Here is a 24,225-nt window from a genome sequence, read left to right as displayed (position 1 = left end):
ATATATATACATACTGGTTTTACAAATAAGGATGTCCACAAAAGGAGGTTTTCGGAGATTTTGTGTATATGCACGCATACAAAAAATTCTAAAAGTCTTTCAGAAGTCTTCTAATGTTTTTGTAATGTTTTTTTTTTTTAACTGTTAAATTCGTCAAGGGTTGTTTTGAACCTGAGGGAAAAATTGCTGAAAAAGTGGCAAATTGTTGTGACAAGTTGGGACTGGAAAGAAGATCAGCGATAAGAACGTTTAGTCACGTCACTGTAGTGTTTTGTAACCTGGCCTTTGTTTTTTTTATCATTTCCCTAATAAGCAGATCTTAGATAGCGGATGCAGCTCTTAAACCAGCCAAGGTTCAAACTGCTATGGTTGAGTAAATAGCCATAGAAAACAACCACCCCATTACAGGATTCTACTTCAGTGCAAGATTCCATATTTGGTGATTTTCAAGATTTGCAGTCCTTGGACGATGAGTTTGTTTATGGTGACCTGCTTGCAAATTGCATAACGTTAAGTGTTTGGGCCACTGTGTCCTTAGTTCAGAAAGTCTGCCATACAGTCTGTTATGACATTTTGACATTTTAATGATTAAGTGGAAGACATTTGATTAAAATTGATTACACCCACATTAGAATTCTGTTATTATACTCACCCTCTTGTTAATCCAAATGTCTGTGGAACATAAAAAGATGCATGACGAAAGTAGACCTTGACTACTTGGCTCCATAAAAGTAGTCCCTATGGCTTCATGCAAGTAAAGTAATTTGCAATAATAATTAGCTCAAATAAGAATTATCACATCTTGTCATCTTTCTTAGTGTTGCAAATCTATTTGACTATTTGAGTTTATAAATAAGAGCGCAAAAATAGGTTCTGTGCATCTTAAACAACCAGTAAGTTTCCTTGTTAGAAAAATAAGATTTTTGTTTGTTTTGTCCATTAATCTCTCATATTAAATCTGTTATGGATTTGTTCAGGTCTGTCTGATTCCGAAATCAGCTCATGGAACGAATCCTGCCAGTGCACAGATGGCGGGCATGAAGGTTCAGGTGGTGGAAGTGGATAAAGATGGAAACATCGATGTGTCTCACCTTAAAGCCATGGTATGTACAATGATTTATAGAGTTTAGTATTGCATCACTTGTCAACAGGAAGCCTTTGTGTTCTGTACGAGGGCTATTTCCACCGATACACTATGTCTGATAACATTATCACATCAGTGTTAAAGGTGTAAAAGTGTGTAGTTTCTGCCCCACTAGCAGCACCAAACAAAATTGCGCAAATAATGACAAGATTAAAACCAGTTTCCTGAATGCACCTCTTGTCTGCCATTGGTAAAGCAAACAAATAGTCCCAACTCGCACATTGTTGCTGTGTCATGATGCTCAAATGTTTTGAAAGCTCAGTGTTCATACTTTTTGGTGGGAATCAACCTATGAATGGCTTGGTTATGTCTGGGTTAGGAAAAATGACACTCTTCGCCTTTTAAGGCTCACTTTACCAAATGTTTTTGATAGGTGGACAAACATAAGGCCAACTTGGCTGCCATAATGATCACCTACCCCTCCACTAACGGTGTGTTTGAGGAGAATGTCCGTGAAGTGTGTGAGCTCATTCATCAGAACGGTGGACAGGTGTACCTGGATGGTGCGAACATGAACGCACAGGTAAGATGAAGAAAGAACTGTAACGCTTTAAAGTACTGTAGTAATTAGAGCTGCACGATTTATCATTAAAAGATTGTGATCTCGATTCAAACACCCATACGATCTTACTCCTAAATGACAAGGATTCGGATATGTCTAGGCATCATTCTTTCAAGAGATGTTTGTTAAAAAACGAATTGATTCATCCATTAATGATAACCTAACCAGTCATTGAATCAAACCGATTATAAAATAATTCTTAAAAAAAATTAAAGTCCCCCTGTAGTCAATAATTGTATCCCTGAAAACCCATATCGGTAAATATTTGATCACCAAAATGAGTTTTTTTCCCTTAAAATAGCTTGAATGTAACTCTACACCCTTGCCTCATTAAGTATACATGATTCTATGAATATGCAAATTAGCCCCGCCTCCACTCACACCAGCTCAGAGATCCACTCGTTCACATGATTGATTACAAGGTAGTTTGTGACATCAGTTTTTAGAAAATATTCAGCAATGGTGTTGACTTATGCTTTAAGACAAACCATGTGCAAATTCATATTAAAAACGCCACATAAGACATATAAACAACATTTTTAGATAGACAGCAGCTATTAACAGTTTGTCAGAACCTATAGTAAATTGCATGTTATTATGTTTATTTGTTTGCTCGATACAAACAATAATGATTCTCAATATATCCAGGATCATGCAGCTCTAATAGTAATCATTAACATTATTTAAGAAATGGTTAATTTAAAAGGTAAAAATTATCAATGCATTTACAGCATTTATTAATCTTAACTTCTACTTTTTTACATTAACAGTTGCATAATGAGTAATTAATTCTGATTCTGAATTAATATTATTAATAAATGCTGTAAACATTTTAGAACCTTGTTACAGTTAGAGCTGTTTTGACAGTGTTTTACATTAAATGTGCATTTTCTTTTGGAGTTTTCATGTTCGCTTCTTTTTGATACAGGTTGGGTTATGTCGACCAGGAGACTACGGCTCAGATGTTTCTCACTTGAATCTCCACAAAACGTTCTGCATTCCTCATGGTGGTGGCGGCCCTGGGATGGGACCAATCGGAGTGTAAGTGTTTTGAAGTGAACAGACCTTCCCTATGGCACCTGTACCAGAAATGTTGATCTGTTGTCTCCAGTTAACCTAATTGCTTTTGCCTACAGGAAACAGCATCTTGCCCCCTTCCTGCCCAATCATCCAGTGGTGAACATTCAGTTCACAAATGCAGGGAGTTCTCTGGGCACCATCAGCGCCGCTCCCTGGGGCTCCAGCGCGATCCTGCCCATCTCATGGGCTTACATTAAGGTCAACACTCCCTCTACACTTCATGACTCCCTCTACACTTCATGTCTTACCTTTTGAATAATAGTGATGTTCTGATATTAACATTGACAGAAACAGACTAATTATATTACATTTTGGTTACATTTAATAAGGTTTCATTAATTAACTACTTAATGTTAAAGGAGAACTCCGGGCAATTTTTAAGTAAATCTTGATCGTTAGACCTTTGTGAGTACTGACTATAGAAAAAAAAACGAACCGGATTGGTGCTTGCTACGCGGAGCTGCGACCGCGAATGCCCAGAGCTCCCACCCAGCTAAAACGGCAGTTATGGGGGCATCGACATAAAGAGCGTTTTTGAGCCTCTTAACAGACACAAAATGCAATTAAAATGTCTGTCCAACATGAACAGGGACCCTACATGTGAACAAGATGCGTTTAGCAACTTAGCCATTGTTTCAACTCACCTAAATAGTCTTTTAGACGGCAAGCTGTAGTCTCGCGCTGCAGTCCCGTGCTGTAGCCGGAAAAGGTAAACAATGTCCAGGTGGGAGGAGCGTTGATCATGTGCGACGAGTCTTCGTACATGAATGGCATTTTTCTTCAAACGGCCCCGCTGTGTTGAGTGTGTGTAGTCATCCTTGTCAAAGTGTTCACTGCAAATGCGGTAATCTTTAGCGCGTAGTACTTCTACGGGAGTTTGCACATCAAGTTGAAATACAACTAGCCACAAACTGCAGAATCTCGAGGTCATGGAAAGGAAGACGATGAAAATATAAGCTCTTATATTTTCGCATTCTGTTGTCACAATTCGGAAAGGCACAAACACGAACCATTTCTTCTTCACTTGTAAGCAACTCTGATCATAACTCGTCGCACATGATCAACGCTCCTCCCACCTGGACATTGTTTACCTTTTCCGGCTACAGCACGGGACTGCAGCGCGAGACTACAGCTTGCCGTCTAAAAGACTATTTAGGTGAGTTGAAACAATGGCTAAGCTGCTAAACGCATATTGTTCACATGTAGGGTCCCTGTTCATGTTGGACAGACATTTTAATTGCATTTTGTGTCTGTTAAGAGGATCAAAAACGCTCTTTATGTCCATGCCCCCATAGCTGCCGTTTTAGCTGGGTGGGAGCTCTGGGCATTCGCGGTCGCAGCTCCGCGTAGCAATCACCAATCCGGTTCGTTTTTTTTTCTATAGTCAGTACTCACAAAGGTCTAACGATCAAGATTAACTTAAAAATTGCCCGGAGTTCTCCTTTAATTTCAACATTTACTAATACATTATTAAAATCAAAAGTTGTATTTGTTACCATTATTTAAAGCACTGAACCTATCAAACAATAAACAACCATATGTTTATTAACTAACATTAACAAAGATTATGAAATACTGGAGCAAATGTTTTGTTAATACATTAATGTTAACTAATGAAACCTTATTGTAAAGTGTTACCTATATTTCTATACTATTTGCCTAAATGTATTAAAAATAAAACGCCAAAGTCATTTTAAATCCTACATGTGTATTTGGACATCACAACATTACATGGTACAACATTTACTTGATATTTGCTAAAGATTGCATTATGATAAAATTACTACTGATTTTAAATATTAACTTTTAACTGTTTTAGATGACGGCAAAGGTAAAATAGAGGAAATGAGCTGCACAATATCAAGCTAATACGAATACATAAACTAATATTGGCTGATATGGAAACAATATATCATGCATCCCTATTAATCTTATATTTGATTTTCCGTTCAACAGATGATGGGTTCAAAGGGTCTTGGGCACGCTACAGAGGTGGCCATCCTTAACGCCAATTACATGGCTAAAAGACTGGAAAACAACTACAAAATTCTTTTCAGGGGCACTAAAGGTTGGCGTTATTGAATGAAATATTGTATTTTCTGATCTTAAAAAAATAAATTGAAGTAGCTCACAAACATTTCTGATTATTTGCAGGATTCGTTGCTCATGAATTTATTTTGGATGTGCGGCCTTTTAAAAAGTCTGCAAACATCGAGGCAGTTGACGTAGCAAAAAGACTGCAAGATTATGGTAAATGGAAACACATTTAAAGCAGGTTATTTCATGGATGACAATATCCTGATTCTCCACAACCTTTTATGGCAGGTTTTCATGCACCGACCATGTCATGGCCTGTGGCTGGAACTCTGATGATCGAACCCACGGAGTCTGAGGATAAGGCCGAGCTCGATCGCTTCTGTGACTCGCTGCTGGCCATCCGACAGGAAATCGCAGACATCGAAGAGGGCCGGATGGACTCGAGGGTCAATCCTCTCAAGGTGAGCGTTAACTTAACTTAACATTCCTTGTTCGCAGCGTCTGTGGAGCTTTACAGTAATGCCCTTGGAAGTTTACGTAGCGTTATTTGTATCTTGCCAACTCAAATTAGACACATTTATGTACAGAAGAATTAATATAAGTGCTTTATTGCTATAAGATAGTGCTATAAGAGCATATTGCCTTGCCCGATATAACTTTCATTTTGTCTTGGATGTGTCGTCCAAAGATGGCTCCTCACTCATTGGCCACTATTACCTCGACCACATGGGACAGACCGTATTCCCGAGAGGATGCTGCTTTCCCCATGGTGCGTACCTTAAATCAATATAAAATACAGACTCCTCACGCAAAACAAATGCTTTCTTATTAATTCATTTTTAAAATCTATCTTTAATCCTGTTGTTTCAGCCTTTTGTGAGACCTGAGACCAAATTCTGGCCCACAATCTCAAGGATCGATGACATCTACGGAGACCAACATCTCGTCTGCACCTGTCCACCCATGGACGCCTATGAGTCTCCATATGAAGAAAGAGCTTCCTCGTGACCTCATTACTCAATGGCACGCTTCTTCATCCAAATGAACCATTCCCATCAAATATGATCATACATGCTTACCTGTGATTTTCTCTTCGGTACGTTCACGGTGCCTCAGATTTTCTTTTGCATACAATGCACAAATAGCTGGCCTCTTCTCCTGTTACTCTACTAATACAATCCAAATCTGATTCAGATACTGTAATCGACCTGTATAGGGGTTCATTTTTGTTTTGTTTTTTATATTTTTATTCACTGTATAAAAATATTTGGGTGTTTTTGGTCTATGTAGGTATAACTTTCAGGCACTGTTCTCGATGTTAACATTAATTTTATAGATGTTATGTACGTTTTCTAATTATTTAATAAATAGTGCCAGTTTGTAGGAATTTAATAAATATTTTAAAAGAAACGCTGGTTTACATATGTCTCGTAAATCAATGGTATTATTACAAGTCGCACAACCAACAGACTATCTAATTTGAAATGGAGTTAAGCTGCGTTTCATACTGATCATCGTTTCTCTTTTTCCATAAATTTCCAGTCACTATTCCTAAGAATAAAAGCAGTCCGAGGTTTCGGTTTGAAGCAAATTTTTTCCAGCAGTCCTCAGGTCTGTTGATGTCCACAGCGTAGATCTATGGAACACACAAAAATATTAATTGTCAAAGCAAAACTTCTTTTATTTGAGAGATTTCCTCAGCAAATATTGATATGCAGGTAATAAGATTAATTAATCTAGCCAGCATATCATGCAAGTAGTTTTAATCGCAAATGTTTTTTGTTACATTACTGCTTCACAACAGTGAATTGGAGCAGTTGAGAGAAAAAAAATCACAAATTTTTGAAATGGCTCAAATTAGGGCTTGCACAAATACAGTTTACAAGTCGAACAAGTAGCTTTTAAAAACCTTCATTCTGACCATTTTGAGAAAATGCAAGACAAACCATTTTAACTATAGCATGTCTTTTTCTTTTAATAGGAGATTTAAATAAGAGTGAGACTGGTCACGACATTTGCATATTGTTGATTTGACCGCTTCTATCGCTCTCTTCATTTGTAAGTTTCTTTGGATAAAAGCGTTTGCTAAATGTAAATAATCAAATATTAAATAGGATATTATTTTCCTATTATTAAATTAAAAATATCTTATTCTCCTGTATCTTTATCCTGTTAATATTGTAAGAGTTCAATAAACAATTAAGCAACAAAAATATATATTTATTAATATAATTCCAAGCATATACAGCTGACAATCATGTGACTGACCACATGAGCAGCGCGTTCGTAGGGTCACAGAACTCGCTCCTCAACCATGAACAAATTGCCATCCGAATGCATGAATTTTATCGTTGAGGTGCCATGCAAATTTATATTTACAGACATCCACATGACCATCCAAACACGGCTAAAGGCTTAACTTTTTTGTAACCCCAGGCAGGCCACTGTCATCAATTAGTTTGTCTTGCTCACCTGATGTACGAGATGAATAGCCACTGCAGACACAGCACAATAGTAGGGCAAAGTCTGGTCCACATTAACTCCCGCTAGAACCAGCCCTGACAACATCACCCCTGTAAAGCCACTCAGCCACAGTTTGGTGTTCTCCTGGAACCTCAGAGCTGTAGACTTCACACCCACTTTTAAATCATCGTCTTTGTCCTACTCACGAGGGGGAGATGAATCAGAAAAATGTACACTACACTCATTTTTATGTTAGGGTGTGATAACTAATCGAACACTGTACCTGATGGGCATAGATTGTGTCATAAATCAATGTCCACATGACACCAGACACATAGAGAGGTAAACACACAGCCCAGTCACATGATCCCTTCACAGCAGACCAACCCAGAAGAGCACCCCAGTTAAAAGTGAGACCTACAGGTGGACAAATCATGCACAGAATTTTCAGTCTAAGTACTTTCACTTTTACATTTTTTTCAGAGTAATATGGAAGGGTGGGGTTTGAGAAAGATTAAATAAATGGTAACACACCTAAAACAAACTGCGGCCAGTATGTGATTCTCTTCATGAGAGGGTATGTGACCACCAGCGACAATGAAGCAGCTCCAAGAGCTATGCTAGAGAGAGATGGGAAGTCACAGTTTATCAGAAATTAAAGCCGGCATGAAACGAATATTGTAATCATATTTTCCTCCTATTGTAATGTATATTTGAAAGAAATTGCTTTTCCAACAAGAAAAAATGCAGGGACTTGATTTTGTCCATAGGAAATTGTTTGGATTGTTTGCTAATAGAGTACAACAGGTTTGTCATGCTGTGAATATCTCTGCAATCTTTTCGCAGTTTTTCATCAATGACTAGTACAGAATTTATCGTAAAGTTAAATGAGGTGTGCAAGGTGTCTGACTGTTTTTCATGATATGGGTGTTGATGAGCACTTGTGCTGGCTGCATTCAACCTGTAAAGATGTGTTAGATGAAGTGGCTCCTCAAAACACTAAACAGCATAAAGTTAGGTCTGATTCGTGGTTAAATGATGAAATAAGAGGTCTTAGACAAATTTGTAGCCAAGCAGAGAGAAAGTGGAAGAAAAATAAGTTACAAATTTACTATGACATCCTTAAGGAAGCGCTAAAAAAAATTCAGAGGACTATAAAATTAGCCAAATCAAATTATTTTGTTGAGCTAATAGAAAAAAACGGTAACAATCCTAGGTCGTTATTTCATATTATAAATACAGTTATAAACCCTCCCATATTAAATCTTGATCCGACCCCATATGTGATAACTTTCTTAATTCATTTAAAACAAAGATTGAGAATCTTAGAGGAATTATCCCACAAATGAGCAATGACTTTTTAAGCCTTGTTACACACACTAGAGATTTTAATCAATTTGAACTCATTAAAAAAACCTTTGTAAAAAAAAAAACAATTTAGATCCAACTGACTTGAATCAATATAGACCAGTCTCTCATCTCTCATTTATGTCAAAAATTTTAGAAAAAGTGGCGCTTAATCAACTACAGGTTTATTTAGAACAGAATACGATTGGTGAAGTTTACCAGTCTGGTTTTAAGAGGCATCATTCTACAGAGACTGCCCTTGTAAAAGTGTTCAATGATTTATTGATGACAGTGGATTCTGGTGATTCAGCAGGCTGATTTATTCTTCTGCGTCGGACCTACGCCGGAGCCTCTACGCCGTAGACTACGCATTGGTTTTAATTTATACTTCTGCGTCGTTGTCCGCGTTGACGCACGCAGAGGGAGCATGTGAAACCCGAGGGAGCGGTTTGAGCAGACCAATCACAGCGCTTGCGTCCGCGTAGAATTGACACGTTGTTACATTTTTGGAGAGGTGCACGTCAGGGTACGCCGAAGGGTACGCGCGCTACACACAGCCTACGACGTAGCTACGGCGTGAGTTCGACGCAGAAGTATAAATTGGGCCTTAGTTTTATTAGATTTAACCGCAGCCTTTGATACAATTGATCACACGGTGCTGCCATCGCAGCTAGAGGAATATGTAGGGATTCAGAGGAAGGCCCTAAATTGGTTCAGGTCATACCTGACTGCTAGAAGCATGGCCGTGAGATTCGGCCAGTATACATCAAGCTCTACATCACTTGTATGTGGTGTGCCACAAGGCTCTATCCTGGCCCAAACACTTTTTTTGCTTTATATGCTCCCGTTTGGAGATATTCTTAGGAGGTACGACACTGCATTTCTTTGCTATGTAGATGACTTGCAAATATATTTACCATTAATAAACTGAAATAGCCTGGAGCCTCTAATGTCCAGCCTGTGATCTTAAATCATGGCTGTGAAGGGGGTGGATTAGAATTCACTGCTGCTTCAATGTATATGAAATGATTGATTATAATTAAGGCATTAATAATTTTTTTTCCTTCTAAATATCAAATGAGTTGAATGACTTCTCTGGAGATTTTACCTTGTTTATATAAGTTACCAGTGTGATTACTGAAATATTCTTTTCATGTATTCTTTAATGTCTGTATTTGATATATGAATGCAGTAACAGTACATGATTATGGCGCTTTTTTCACTGGATGGTACGGCTCGGTACGGCTCAGTACGGTTTGGCTCGGCGCGGCACGGTTCGGCTCGCTTTGCTTTTCCACTGCGTGGTACGACTCGGCGCGGCACGGCTAGCTTTGGCTCGGTTAGCTTTAGCTTGGTTGCTTTTCCACTGCAGTTAGTACCGCTTCAAAGTGGGTGGGATTATGACTGATCGTAGTTTATCCGCTCCTCGGCAACTAACAAGAGGAACGTCTGCGGTTCTCGTCCACTGACCACGATTCAGCCATTTTTTTTTGGAAGTTTTTTTTTCTTCAAGCAAGTCAAGCAAGTAGTTTTAAAACATGGGAGGCTGTTACTGGCTATTTAAATCTAGGGGGTTTGATGTCTCGCAAATACAGTGGCGCTGGTATTGACGATTCTGTCTGTCTGACCAATCAGTGATCTACAGTGCTTCTACGTCACATTTTAGTATCGGTACGGTACGCTTGGAACCTCAACAGAGGTGGTACCATTTAAAGCGAGCCGAAGCGAGCCGTACCGTACCGTACCATGCAGTGGAAAAGTGCCACAAGTGAGCCGTGCCGAGTCGTACCGTACCGTACCATGCAGTGGAAAAGCGCCACAAGTGAGCCGTGCCGAGCCGAGCGGTACCGTACCATGCAGTGGAAAAGCGCCAAAGCATGGCGTACCGTACCGAACCGTACCGTACCATGCAGTGGAAAAGCGCCACAAGTGAGCCGTGCCGAGTCGTACCGTACCGTACCATGCAGTGGAAAAGCGCCACAAGTGAGCCGTGCCGAGCCGAACCGTACCATGCAGTGGAAAAGCGCCATTATTTAACCCAGCTTCCAGAAATGAAATAGGGACTTGTTTTGTGTTTGAGAAAGGTCTTCAATGTTTTAAAACATATAGGGGTCATTGAAGGCAATAGTTCAAGGGGACATTTCTTTGTTAAAGCCTTACTTTCCAGTTAGACTAAAGTTTAGCTATCCTTGAGAGAAAGAAAGCATTATCTTGATGTTTTGAGAGGACTCTCCTGTTTATAGTTAGAGCCTTTGCAAACCCAACCTTGGAAAAGCTGTGCGTCGGTGTGTGTGTTAGTCTTCTTGGTTACAGGTTAAGGAACCACTGGTATTATTAGAGATTGACTGAGTTGTTGTTCTGTACATGCTGGCGCCCAGCAACCCAAATCTGCGACCTGGAAGGTCATGACGTGCCTAACTTCAGCTGCATAATCGATGGAGATATGCTTCAGTCTATCTGTATATGTGTGGAAAATTACTGTGTTTATCTATTTCATAGCCAATGAGAATCATTCATCCTGTAAGCAATGACGTAGCTTAGACCTTGGAAATGGTATAACTGCTGTGATCTTTGTAACTGTAAGGGGGGCGGCCTACTTTTACTAACTTTTCTTTATTCTTCATTCTTCATATCTGGTTCTAGGTCTTTGACTGTATACCCCTTACAGCTGGCTTCTAACTTTTTATATCTTAATGAAAATAAGACTGAGGTTGTAGTGTTCGGCCCCAGAGGAACCAGGGGCGCAGCAGAGTTACATTTCGGCCCACTTTCAATATATGTTAAAGAACGTGTTAAAAACGTGGGTGTTTATATTGATAGCTCCCTGAAGCTGAATGCACAGATAAATCATGTGGTAAAGACAAGTTTCTTTCATTTGGGAAACTTGGCTAAGATGAAATCATGTCTGACGTATAAGACGTATCTTTATATAAGGGTATTAGTCAAGCATTCTTTCTACGGCTGCAAAAGGTTCAAAACGCGGCAGCAAGGTTATTATTGAAGATTAAAAAACGTGAACACATCACTCCATATTTGATCTCTCTACATTGGCTCCCTGTTCAATATAGGATTGATTTTAAACTTATTTTATTGGTGTATAAATCACTCCATGACCTTACACCGACTTATTTATCAGCTCTGTTAATGGAGTATCAGTCAGGAAGAAATTTGAGATCATCAACTCAAAAGTTGCTTTAAAATAAAAATAAAAGACTTTGGAATAGCTTACCATTATATGTTAGGGATGCTGACTCTGTACATGTTTTTAAAGTACAACTTAAGACATATTTGTTTGCCATGGCCTATTCATGCTTTTGATGGAATTTTTTAATAAGATTTTATTTTGTTTTATTCTATTACTATTGTAGTAGTGTAAACGTACCTATTAAGCTCAAGTACCCATTAAGCACCATTCCAAATTTCAGATCAGATTATAATAAGAAAAAATTAATGTTTTATCCTACTTGATGTCTTAACCAATTGATGTGTTTGTTACTACATGCCGTAATTTCAAGCAAATCAGACCATTGCACACTGAGATATGGGTAGACAGAATTATAGTTTATTCTGATATAACGACTTCAGAGCTCTTACACATACACACGGGAGCGTTTGAAAGCAGGCGTCTATCAACGGATCAGTTTATCAGTGGATATATTAGGGATCCTCTGATAGACGCCTGCTTTCAAACACTGATAAGAAAAGCGCGCGGTGAAGACATGTTTTTGAAGTGTTGTAGCCAATCACAGACATAGCTATATTGAGCGTATGAACGCATTGGCCAATCAGAGGTGTTTAAAGGAGTAGTTCACTTTAAAATGAAAATTACCCCATGATTTACTCACCCTCAAGCCATAGGTGTATATGACTTTCTTCTTTCAGAAGAATACAATCAGAGTTATATTAATAAACACCCTGACACTTCCGAGCTTTAAAGTGGCAGTGAATTGCAACCATCAGTTTGAAGCTCAAAAAAGTGCATCCATCCATCGTAAAAGTGCATCTATCATGATATAGTGCATCTATCCATCATAAAAGTGCATCTATCCATCATAAAAGTGCTCCACACTGCTCCGGGGGGGTTAATAAAGGCCTTCTGAAGCATAGCCATGTGTTTGTGTAGCAAAAGTATTCATATTTCAAACTTTATGAAGTAAAGTAACTAGCTTACGCCAGTTACTTTAATTATCACCAGTTGCGTAAGTTGCGCTTTAGACGCAAGTGGAGTACCAGATCTGATCTTTTAGAATCTGTGCTTGATTTTAGAGTTCTGTTGCTTTTGTGATTGACTCTGTACCTTCAAATAAAACATGTTTCAATTATTCTTTAAAAAGGTTGCTTAAAATAAACAAAAAACATGTTGTGAGCTTATTGGGAACAGGGGTGTGCTTAAAGGGTACAAAATGTACCCATTAAGCACAGCCAGACTTTTTATATTGTACATCTTAATTGAAATACTTTTGTCATTTAAAATAAAATGAAATATTATAGTGTGAGAGATTAATATTTTATTTTAAAATAACTTCTTGTACTAAAACCAATATCTTGTGATACTAAAATGTCTCAATGTAGATTTTGGTGAGCTTAATAGGTACGTTTACCCTATTTTTTTTCTACTTTTCGGTGATGATGTAAAGCACATTGGTCAACGTGTGTTGTTTTAATAGAGCTATATAAATAAAGGTGACATTGAAATGTTTTGGGAAAGTTCCTTGTCAGAGCTAGAGCAAACAAACAAACTGGAGCCTAGAAACTCAGATTGGTGACGTCAGTGGGTCACTTTGTGCCTGAACCAGGATTCGGACATCCTGTTAAAAAAAGGAGATAGGCTTCTGGGGGCGTATTACAGAAACTTTCCATCGTAAGTCTTAAATTAAGATCTGACAAGTTAATTTAGGATTTTTCACAAAATTTGTATTACAGCAGCAAATCTTATGTTGATTTAGGATTTCTTATCCTAAATCTTACAAAATCTCATCTGTAGTTAGGAAAAATTAAACCCCTTCAGTGAGTTACAGTGAGTAATCAACTCTCAGGTCTGTTACCAAGCAACCAACTACAGGCAAACAGCTGCTGTAAAGTAAAACGGAAAAAAAAAAACTCATATAAATAACTGAGATTAAAATGGAGAAACAAAATAAGTGGTGCTTTTCATTGAGTAAAGTTTTGATAAGCTTGTTAGAAAAGGCAAAGCCTAATCCTTTTATTTCATAGGAGTCTGTAATTATTTGTTAAAGGGATGGTTTACTGCTTTTTTTCTTTGCATGATTGTGTTTATGGGGTGCAATATAAAATGTCTAAGTGTGTGTGTGTTTTTTTTTTTTAAAGCCTCATTTTTCATAAATGTCACCTTTATTGTAAGCCGCTTTCTCCTCTGTCATTTGAACGACCGGTTGACTTCCTGATTCTATGAAACCACTCCCTCAGAAACAGGCAATGGGCTCAGATTGGTTAGTTGGGCCGGTGTGTTGTAATTGGCTAAACTGCGTAGTGCACGTAGTCGGAAACTTCACGCCCATTACCTTTACGGGCGAAAGTTGCATGTGCTCCGGTCAAATGTAAATAGTGTCAATAGCCTACTGCCGTATCAGTTTGAGCCAGAATCAGACCCAGAAAGAGGCAATGAAGAGAGTCAAGCAGAACCTCCCCACGGCTCTTACAAAACGTTTCTGAATGGTACATTTTATTATTATTATTATTCTATTCTATTCTTTTCTATTCTACTATTATTATATAAGAATTTCGATACGCTGTTACTTGAAAATGCTACTGCTGCTTATAGCTTTTGAGATACGGTTTTCTCCTGAGTAAGCATTTAATATAACTGAATAAATGACAGAGTAATACCGTTTTTTAAAGTAATTGTTTTATCGATATAATGAACAACCGTTCATCTATTCACAAAACTTAGTTTAATCAGTGTATTGTTTTCTTTAGGTGTACACGTTTGTCTTATACACACAAAATAGCATCGAACTAACTGGCTACTATAAACATTGGCAAAACATTGGCGTTGGCATTGGTTTACGTTCAAATCGAACAATTTCATCATAAAGTATACATGGAAAATACATTTACAAAATTAGTACATAATTACAAATTCCGGTCCAAAATGTTTGTACGTGTTTGTCATAGACACACGAAGTGGCTACTAAAGCCAGCGCTGGCATTTGTTTACGTCCTTGATAAAACTAAAGCATTACGTCTGAAATTATACATGCAAATACATTTAAAATTATTAAGTCTTACTTACAGGTTGTGGCCCAACAACTGCTGCTTCTGGTTTTAAAGTTAGAACTGCTTCATGCTTTAGTAACCGTTTCTTGTTTAATCCGGCATTGAATTCGTGGAGATTCTGGAAGCTGTCTTCCGTAAAATGCGCAGCACAGAGAGCTAAATTACGATTGTAATTTTCAGGAATAAACAAAGATAAATTGTAGCCATTATTGACGAACTACAGCGTCCCAGAGCCATAGAGAGAAAGAGTTGCGACACGCTTTGATGTCGCCGCTATGGCTGTCACATGGTTCATGTAAGCCCCAATAGTTCCAAAACATACGCTGGCTGTCATGTTCTTCTATGGGACAGACAGCAGCGATTACATTATTGAACGGTAAATATAAAATAAAACACAAACCCAAGTACTTTTTCAGCTGTTACTGCATTATTGCATTTAGTTAATGTCAGTTTTGCATTTGGAGAGGCAGGGTGACAACGAAATACTCTATATTACTTACATAAGTTTTAGGGGTTTTTTGGAGGGAAAAGCTTAGTGTTCGCATGGGTAGTAGCACTGGCTTTAGCGGCTTTGATCTGATGATGGACGTCTCATGATATTTATTTTAGCACAACTGGGCTGTATTAGGCTATTGATCCGTGATCTTGCTTATAAATTCAGATTCAGCCATTAGCCTACCTTCGTGATCACGCAAAGAGGTGTGCAGTGGCGGTCCGTTCAGAATTCCAACCAACATAAATAATTACGCTGTGCTTGCACAAATGAATGATTTAGGAGGGAAATGGACTGCTCACTTCCTGCTCAGCTGCTGTTCGGACGCTCTCGCTTACTGCTCCGTGCTTTGCTCAATCGCTTTTATATTTCTATATTTTATCTCCTTTTATCACCTAATTTTAACTTCAGCAAATCAGCACAGTGCTCAAACGCTTGGATTACTACAAAAAAAGCAGAATTATTTTATTCGACCAGCCTCCCACTGAAAGCTTACATTCCGGGGAAGAGAAAACACAACTGCCTACATTCATAAGGATAAGAAAATGCCTCCTCTGGAATCTACTTGCTGCTCCAACTGCCACAGACTTTTACAAAGGATTGCAATTCTTGAAACAAAGTTAATTGCGGGACCACCAAACCAGACGGAACACACAACAGAGCTTCGTCATGAACGCCCTCAGCATACAGCCGGTGAGTCCCATGAATCTAGTGCTTCTCGACAGGCCATACTGAATGTAGAGAAACAAGCCGATCGACTTACTAATCGATGGCACAAACAGGGAGCGAGACCCAAAGGCACTCAAGACATCAGATTGTCTCCTCTACCCCAGATACGGCTCTGACAAGGACTGCAAACACTGGTCTCCTACCACCGCCTATACATCTTGAGAACAGATTTGAAGTATTAATGAATGAGGAATCCCCAAATTTGATGAATATGATCGAACACAGACTGAATCAGCCAGTAGCTAACACTGATGCTAACTGGGGCTCAAGGTCGAGCAGACAGCGGCACTCAGCTCAGAGCGCAGCCGGGCCCAGTACTCTGATACTGGGCGACTCCGTAATCAGAAACATTAATAGCAGGGATACAACAACGTGCTGCCTTCCACAAGCAACAACATCTGATGTAAACAGGGAACTTCAGAACAGTCTAAACATTTCATCAATTGTTATTAAGGATGTAGCACTGTCGGATCATTTTTGTATTTTCTTTGATATATTGATCTCTCCTGCCATTGAAGCTAGATCTGTGTCTGTCAAGAAGAGATGCTTAAATGAGAACACTAGTGTACCATTTATGAAGGCTATATCTTTAACACCAAGCATATCTGCTGACTCTGTTGATTTTCTCCTTGATTCTTTTAACTCAAAAGTTAAGAGTGTAATTGATGATATTGCTCCTGTGAAAGTCAGGAAGAAGAGTGACAGACAAAAAGCACCTTGGAGAAACTCAACAGCAGTGCAAAATATGAAAAGACAATGCAGAAAAGCAGAGCGCATGTGGCGAAAGACAAAACTTGTAGTCCATTATAACATCTACAAAGACAGCATCCATGCTTTCAATAAGTAACTAGGCAAAGCTAGACAGACTTTCTTCTCGAATATTAGCAATATAAACAACACGCGCACTCTTTTTGCTACTGTAGAGAGACTGACAAACCCCCCAAGCCAGATTCCCAGTGAAATGCTCTCAGTGAGAAAGTGCAGTGAGTTTGCTTCCTTCTTCTCTGAGAAAATCAATAATATCAGAAAGGTGGTACATTATCAGTGCTGGTACTACTCGACCTCAGTGCTGCATTTGACACTGTCGATCACAACATACTTCTTGACAGGCTGGAAAACTGGGTCGGGCTTTCTGGGATAGTCCTAAAATGGTTCAGGTCATACTTAGGAGGCAGAGGTTATTATGTGAGTATAGGAGACCATAAGTCTGAGTGGACATCCATGACATGCGGAGTCCCTCAAGGCTCAATTCTTGCGCCACTCCTATTCAACCTGTACATGCTCCCAATGAGCCAAATAATGAGAAAGAACCAAATCGCTTACCACAGCTATGCAGACGACACACAGCTCTACTTAGCCCTATCGCCTAACGATTACAGCCCCATTGACTCCCTTTGCCAATGCATTGATGAAGTAAACAATTGGATGTGCCAAAACTTTCTTCAGTTAAACAAAGACAAAACTGAAGTCATTGCGTTTGGAAACAAAGATGAAGTTCTCAAGGTGAACGCATACCTTCAGTCTAGGGGTCAAACAACTAAAAATCAAGTCAGGAATCTGGGTGTGTCTCTACTAGAGTCAGACCTTAGTTTAAGTAGTCATGTCAAAGCAATAACTAAATTAGCATACTATCACCTGAAAAATATTGCAAGAATTAGATGCTTTGTTTCCAGTAAAGACTTAGAAAAACTGCATGCTTTCATCACCAGCAGGGTGGATTATTGTAATGGACTCCTCACTGGCTTTCCCAAAAAGACCATAAGACAGTTGCAGCTCATACAGAACGCTGCCGCCAGGATTGTGAGCAGAACCAGAAAATATGAACACATCACACCAGTCCTCAGGTCTTTACACTGGCTGCCAGTTACATTTATGATTGATTTTAAAGAATTATTAGTGGTATATAAATCATTCAATGGCCTAGGACCTCAATACATTGCAGATATGCTCACTGAATATAAACCCAACAGATCACTCAGATCATTAGGATCACATCGGCTAGTAATACCAAGGGTTCACTCTAAGCATGGCGAGTCTGCTTTTAGCTATTATGCCAGCCGCAGCTGGAACCAGCATCCAGAAGAGATCAGATGTGCTCCTACAGTAGTCACATTCAAATCCAGACTCAAAACACATCTGTTTAGCTGTGCATTTACTGAATTAGCATTGTGCCACTGTTCGTCCGACTGTTTGCACTGTATTTTATTTTATGTTTTAATTACTCTGATTTCATTTGATTATTTCTGTATTTTATTTTTATTCTAAACTGTTTTAATTATTCTGATTTCTTTTGATTATTTTAATTTCTTCTATGTGTATGAAAAATGTGCTATATAAATAAACTTGCCTTGCCTTGCCTTGCCTTGCTCCCATAACGTAGAAAGCAACGACTATATTTGCAGCAATGTTCGGTAAATATTAACTTCATAAAATGAAACCGGAGAGATAGTTAATGAGTGAATTAACTATGTTCCTATATACGTAGCTAAATAACTGTTACGGGATTCATTTCAGTATGGCTAATGTACCCCTTCATCCTACCCTAATCATAGACTAAACCATTCATCAGAAAACACACACAAATACATGTATACGATGTACTGTGTACAGTACACATGTATATATATTTCAATCACACATAACTAACCCTAACCCATACACATAATATATTAATTGTGTATGTATATATATATATATATATATACACAGGTTATCTAGGCCTATATGTATTACACAAACACACATTTTGACAAATATGCATATATACACACATAACCCTAACCCATTTAAATAAATGAATTCTGTGTGTGTGTGTGTGTGTGTGTGTGTGTGTGTGTGTGTGTGTGTGTGTGTGTGTGTGTGTGTGTGTGTGTGTGTGTATATAATATTATATATATATATATATAAAATATTATTATTATTAATATTATATATTATATACATTAGCTTACCGTAAGTTAGCTAACGTTAGTGTCACGTAAGCTATAGCTGCAATTAACCTATTATCTTCCAATAAATATTAACTAAAACTGGCTACATAAAATATAACTACTGACTAGATTCACGAGAGGTCAGCTAATGTGTGTAAAAGTAAAAAAATAGAGTAATTTCATTAATTTACAAGCGAGCGTACTTCGGAAACACTGAAAAGGAATGGGGTTCAATGCTGGAACTATCAGTGTTTGGAACTATTGGCTGCTCCACGACACGCGTTACTTCCGCATTCCAAAGTTCCTATGGCGGTCTATGGGAGTGTCGCAACTCTTTCTCTCTATGGCTCTGCAGCGTCAGTAGGAAGCCCGAACACAGAAGACCTGACAGCTGGGTGAAAATAACACACTTCTGACGGCATGGCTACTGCTCACCACTATAACTCTTCCTCTTCGACAAAGCAGCAGAAATATGGCCATGCCCCCTTTTTTTGCATATTTCGATGGGAGGGTTGATTATGGGTTAGTATCGTATAAAACCCGGGAGTATCTCATTGTAGTCCCATTCGAGTAGTTTTTGTAGGCATTAAACTTCCTGATTTTTAAAAGATATCTCTGCTTACGTTGAACTTTCAGTGCAGCAATTTTGCAGATTCTGTTCATGCACCAACAGCAACATTACACACTATTTAAAATGAAAAAAGTGAAATCGCAATCAACCACCCCTTTAATGTTTTGTTGGCAAAGTGAAGCACATCTTTTGGGTGTTCACAAAGTCTTTCCACCATCAAAGATTGCTGTTCTTCATCTTGTATCGTTAAAAAATGTTTTTAATTTTAATAGTTGGCTTTGGTGATGCACCGAAAGGAAAATTCTGGGCCGAAACCGAAAAATTTAGGATGCACTTGGCCGAAAACCGAAACTGAAGCCGAAAATGGCTTCTTTTAAAAACTTATACTAATATATACATATATATATATATATATATATATATATATATATATATATATATATATACAGTACAAAACCTAAAATATTTTTAACAATAAATATAAATAATAATACCAAATAATATTATTCTTCAAGTTTTATTCCATCAAATAAAATAGTTTTTTAACAGTTGTGCAAAACGATCCACAATTATCTGAATAACTGCACACAAAATCACAGAATGGCAGTGATCTATTCTGCTGCTGCATGTAAACAATTTTTTACTTACATTTTAAATATCTGTGCAAAACAATGCAAAACAACAGTGCAAAAACAGCACTAGAACTTAATCCAAACTCAAACTGTAAACAACATGTAAGCCTATGTAGCCTTGGGAAACACAGTTGTGCAGTGCCACGTAAATTTTAATGTAACTGCAATACACAGAAAATTGGACTGGGGGTCTTACATGCGCTTCATGTGGCACACTAGCACACACACACAAGGTCTCTCGCTCTCTCTCCCTGTCTGGCATGCGCGCGCTACACGGTTTGGAGCACGAGCTCTTGCTTGCTCGCTCTTCCGGGAGATTTGAACTAATTTACCTAATAACCAAGGGGGTAATCCATCAGCCGGAAGTTGAAGCCTCGCGGGAGCCGCCATTGTAGCAGAACTTCACCTACTATTAGCATTCCATTGACTCCCATTCCTTTTGGCGTCACTTTGACAGCGAATAACTTTACATCTGAGGCGTCCAAAGACTTAATTTGTCCACTATTTATTTCTAAATAAACACGACAATGAATAAAAGGCTCCATTACTTTGTATCTTAAGTTATGGCCCCGTAGAAGCCGTTTTTGTTAAAAACAGGCTAACGATTGCGTCATAACCAAGCGACTTTATGTCGCACAATAGAGACATTACAGTATAGACAAGAGGAGAAGCTCGCAGGCAATCTTTTACGGTCTATGAGGCAATCGGGGGACAAAGAGGCATAAAGTCAATGGAGAAGCCCTTAGATAGAGAGTCCATAAAAACAATGGGACAAAATATTTCAACAAAGTTTTTGAGGAATTAGGTGATTCAGATTTGTTTTGCCACAGCTACTAGAAGATGTACAACTGTCAGACTGTCGTCACGCTCAGTTTAGGCCTGCGCAGTCGCTCAGCCATCAGGCAGGAAGTGCAATAATCGGGCTTCAGTCTTCTCCGTTGAAATCAATGGGGTCGCTGTGTCCATTTCTTTTACTGTCTAATGCCATTTTCGGCGGCCGAAATTTCGGTGCACCCCTAGTTGGCTTTCAAATAATTTTGAAGTTAGGACACCATTGGGGTTGTCCTAAATTTAAGACAGTTTTTAGGATTTTTTGTGGAGTTAGGATGCTTCTGTAATACCATTTTCCTTTCTGTGGTTAAGATAATATTATGCACTGTCATATGCATTGAAATGTCATTTTGTAATAGCTTATGTCCTAAATAAGGTCCTAACTGCAATTGGCATGGGTACCAAACTGATAAGATAGGATTCTAAAGTTAGGATCTTTTTGTAATGCGCCCCCTGATGAACAACCATATGTGGAAATTGTCTAAGTTTATCTGTGCCTTAACCAATCAGAATCATTCAACCTGAAGTGATAATGTAGTTTAATGACCTGTGTAGAGTATTATTGCTGTTGTTTTGAAAATGAACAGCAGAGCGGCCTTCGAGCTTCCTTGCTATTAGTATAATATCAACTTGAAAGTAAAAATTCTGCCCCAGTCCCAATTGTTAGCAAAAAATACATAAAAATAATTTAAAAAATAAACTAAATTATGAAATACCTGTAGAAATTGAGGCATAGCAGGACCCCCAGTGCTAAACTCAGCTGGCCTCCGAGGAAAACCAGAGCCCGAAACGGTGTGATCTCCCCTGATGCAATGGGCCGAGTGGCTGTCCTTGACACCTACCAAAAACATGACAGACCCCAACATCAGATTCCAACAGCTGCCAAGATCAAATCCACATTAGATCTTATTAAAAATACCTCAGTATTTTTTTTATGTCAATGCAATGAAAGTCAATTATCACCAAAACTGGTAAGGTAACCAACATTCTTTAAAACATCTTATGTACCACAGAAAAATGTCATAAAGGTTTGTAAGGGTAAGTGATAAGAGAATATTCTTTTTTGATGAACTAAGTCTGACACTGACACTGTTTATGGCACGCTGTCACAGGTAAGATTAGGAGATATGTTAGGTTAGAGTGTTGAACAGCAGATGATAATGCTGAAATGTATGGAAGCTTGTTTCCGCTACTGAATAAAAAATAAAAAAAGTAATTCGCGACTTTTTATCTCGCAATTCTGAGAATTTCTCAGAATTGTGAGCTATAAAATCGAAATAGCGAGATTTGCAAGATATAAACTAGCAATTGTGAGAAATAAAGTCAGAATTGTGAGATCTGTGCCCGGTTTCAAAGACAATAATAATAAACGTCAATAATAATAAATAAGAATAAACGTCAGAATTGCAAAATGTAAGTGAGATAAAATGAAGCACTTACATTTTGTTTTTTATTCTGTGGCGAAAGCAAGCTTCTATAGAACACCACATCTAATGTTCTCAGATAATGAGCAAAAACAACTTTTTGGGACTAAGGGAAGAACATTATGAGGGGGAAAACATATTAAAGTCACCATGAAATCAACATTTTTGTGGAGTATTTATTATGAATGGTTTATCTGTGATCCTTAACATCTTTTCTCTGATGACGCATTTACTGGCACGAGGGCAGAACAACCTGTCACTCACATGAGATGATTGAGATCACAGCAAAAAAGCAAACCACAATGATCCAAAGATCCAATTAATTCCCAGTGGACAAAATCAAGTCATCAAGAATGATGCCTCTCAATTTTTTCACTTGTTCGAGAAGCTGTTTCACTCGGAAATGTCAAAATAGGGGGAAAAGTCTATCGCAACCTCCATGTCGACTTTTTAAATTCATGTGCTCATACCTTCCTGTCAAAGTCTTTATCCCACATGTCATTGATAGTGCATCCAGCTCCTCTCATAAGCAAAGCTCCAACACCAAACAGCACAAGCATGCGCAGATCAGGAAGGCATCCCGGGTCTGCCGCCAGCCCAATACTCCACGTACAAGGCAGATACAGCAGCCACGTTCCTAAAAGAACACTTCATTAATATTATAATGAAACACAGAAGAGCTTGAAATCTTTGAGCTTCCTGGATAATGTGTCGTTTGACATGAGCTCACCTATGGGTTTGTCAAGTCTCATTAATCTGAGGTACGGCTGAACAGATGCAGGAGCTGCATTGACAATACCAGCAGGCGTGAGGCTGAAAAACCTTCTTCCGTAGTTGTGACCTGACAGTGAAGGAGACCATATTCTCTGTTTGTGATCATCACTTTTGTTAAAGCAGGATCCAGGCTGACAATAGTCTGTGATTATGTTTTCATGCTGTCTTCTGAGGCTTGAAAAACGGGCAGAACAGATCGGTGGTAGATTCCTCTTCACTGCATGTGGTTTAAGCAGTGTCAGTAGTCTGGTGCACATCATTTTGTCTGTTGAGCTGTCATGGCCGACTTTTAGTAAGAGATGTCACGACTGCAAAGTAGTGAGGTGCTTCATTCATTGTCTACTTGCATTCATGTGTAAATGAGGGACCTCTTCGGGAACAAAAACCTGACAATACAAACAGCAGAGAACACAATACACGGTATTCAGTACAGATTACTGACGAGTCATGAAAATGCCAAGTTGAGTGAAAATAAGGCTTTTTCTTGTAAAAAATGTGTGCCAGTATTCTGTAAGTGTAATCAAATTGAATATGATTTTAAGATTTTAAATACTGCGCTCCTTCTGTTACACTATTCCCACTGAAATGCCCCCGATTGATCAAACAAAGGTGTTACAAACCGCAGAAAGCATGTACCGGGGGGGAAATGATAGATCAGTAATGTCAATGATATTTCCCTGTTAAAACGTTTTTAAATCATTAATTTCTATTGGACATATTTAACTTACAGCGCTATGTGACAGCTGAACAATTTTTGAAGTCCTTTAGTTTACACTATGGTGTGCTCCAATGTCGTGTTCCTCCTGAAACGTTTGTTTTCTGTATAGTTCCGCCTGCTTGGTGGTTTAATATTTCATTCTAATATAGCCTACTTGTTGTCTTTCATGTTATTATTCAGTATTTGCGAGCACCAATTATAGATGACATTTAAAGAAATATCACAGTCGATAAGCTATAAAACATTCTAAAGC

General features: G+C 38.4%; 2 protein-coding genes and 1 long non-coding RNA gene across 3 annotated transcripts in view; 2 read left to right on the top strand and 1 right to left on the bottom strand.

Moving 5' to 3' along the window:
- Window positions 1-6,233, top strand: part of gldc (glycine dehydrogenase (decarboxylating)) — a 16,692-nt gene extending 10,459 nt beyond the window's left edge. Inside the window, exons 17-25 of the mRNA XM_077231754.1 lie at window positions 978-1,103; window positions 1,518-1,667; window positions 2,635-2,747; window positions 2,843-2,984; window positions 4,743-4,854; window positions 4,941-5,036; window positions 5,112-5,284; window positions 5,512-5,592; window positions 5,694-6,233. Coding sequence (XP_077087869.1) covers window positions 978-1,103; window positions 1,518-1,667; window positions 2,635-2,747; window positions 2,843-2,984; window positions 4,743-4,854; window positions 4,941-5,036; window positions 5,112-5,284; window positions 5,512-5,592; window positions 5,694-5,831 — 1,131 coding nt within the window. The 3' untranslated portion in view covers window positions 5,832-6,233. The remainder of the gene's footprint in view (window positions 1-977; window positions 1,104-1,517; window positions 1,668-2,634; window positions 2,748-2,842; window positions 2,985-4,742; window positions 4,855-4,940; window positions 5,037-5,111; window positions 5,285-5,511; window positions 5,593-5,693) is intronic.
- On the bottom strand, window positions 4,478-24,225 carry coq2 (coenzyme Q2 4-hydroxybenzoate polyprenyltransferase). Its single transcript, XM_077231757.1, has 8 exons — window positions 23,983-24,225; window positions 23,211-23,640; window positions 22,951-23,117; window positions 21,773-21,894; window positions 7,821-7,906; window positions 7,570-7,703; window positions 7,296-7,484; window positions 4,478-6,459 (listed from the first exon to the last, which is right to left on the bottom strand). The coding sequence occupies exons 2-8, from the start codon at window positions 23,512-23,514 to the stop codon at window positions 6,298-6,300; spliced, it is 1,164 nt and encodes a 387-aa protein (XP_077087872.1). The 5' UTR covers window positions 23,515-23,640; window positions 23,983-24,225; the 3' UTR covers window positions 4,478-6,297.
- LOC143738963 (uncharacterized) lies at window positions 17,182-18,464 on the top strand. Its single transcript, XR_013204105.1, has 2 exons — window positions 17,182-17,214; window positions 18,257-18,464. It is a non-coding gene; the product is annotated as an uncharacterized LOC143738963 (long non-coding RNA).

The sequence above is a fragment of the Siphateles boraxobius genome, unplaced genomic scaffold (genome assembly GCF_051911475.1).
Source record: "Siphateles boraxobius isolate OS27281-9 unplaced genomic scaffold, OSU_SipBor_1 16, whole genome shotgun sequence".
NCBI lineage: Eukaryota > Metazoa > Chordata > Actinopteri > Cypriniformes > Leuciscidae > Siphateles > Siphateles boraxobius.
The sequence above is the reverse complement of the archived record's forward strand: the minus strand, read 5'-3'. Positions and strand labels throughout refer to the sequence as shown.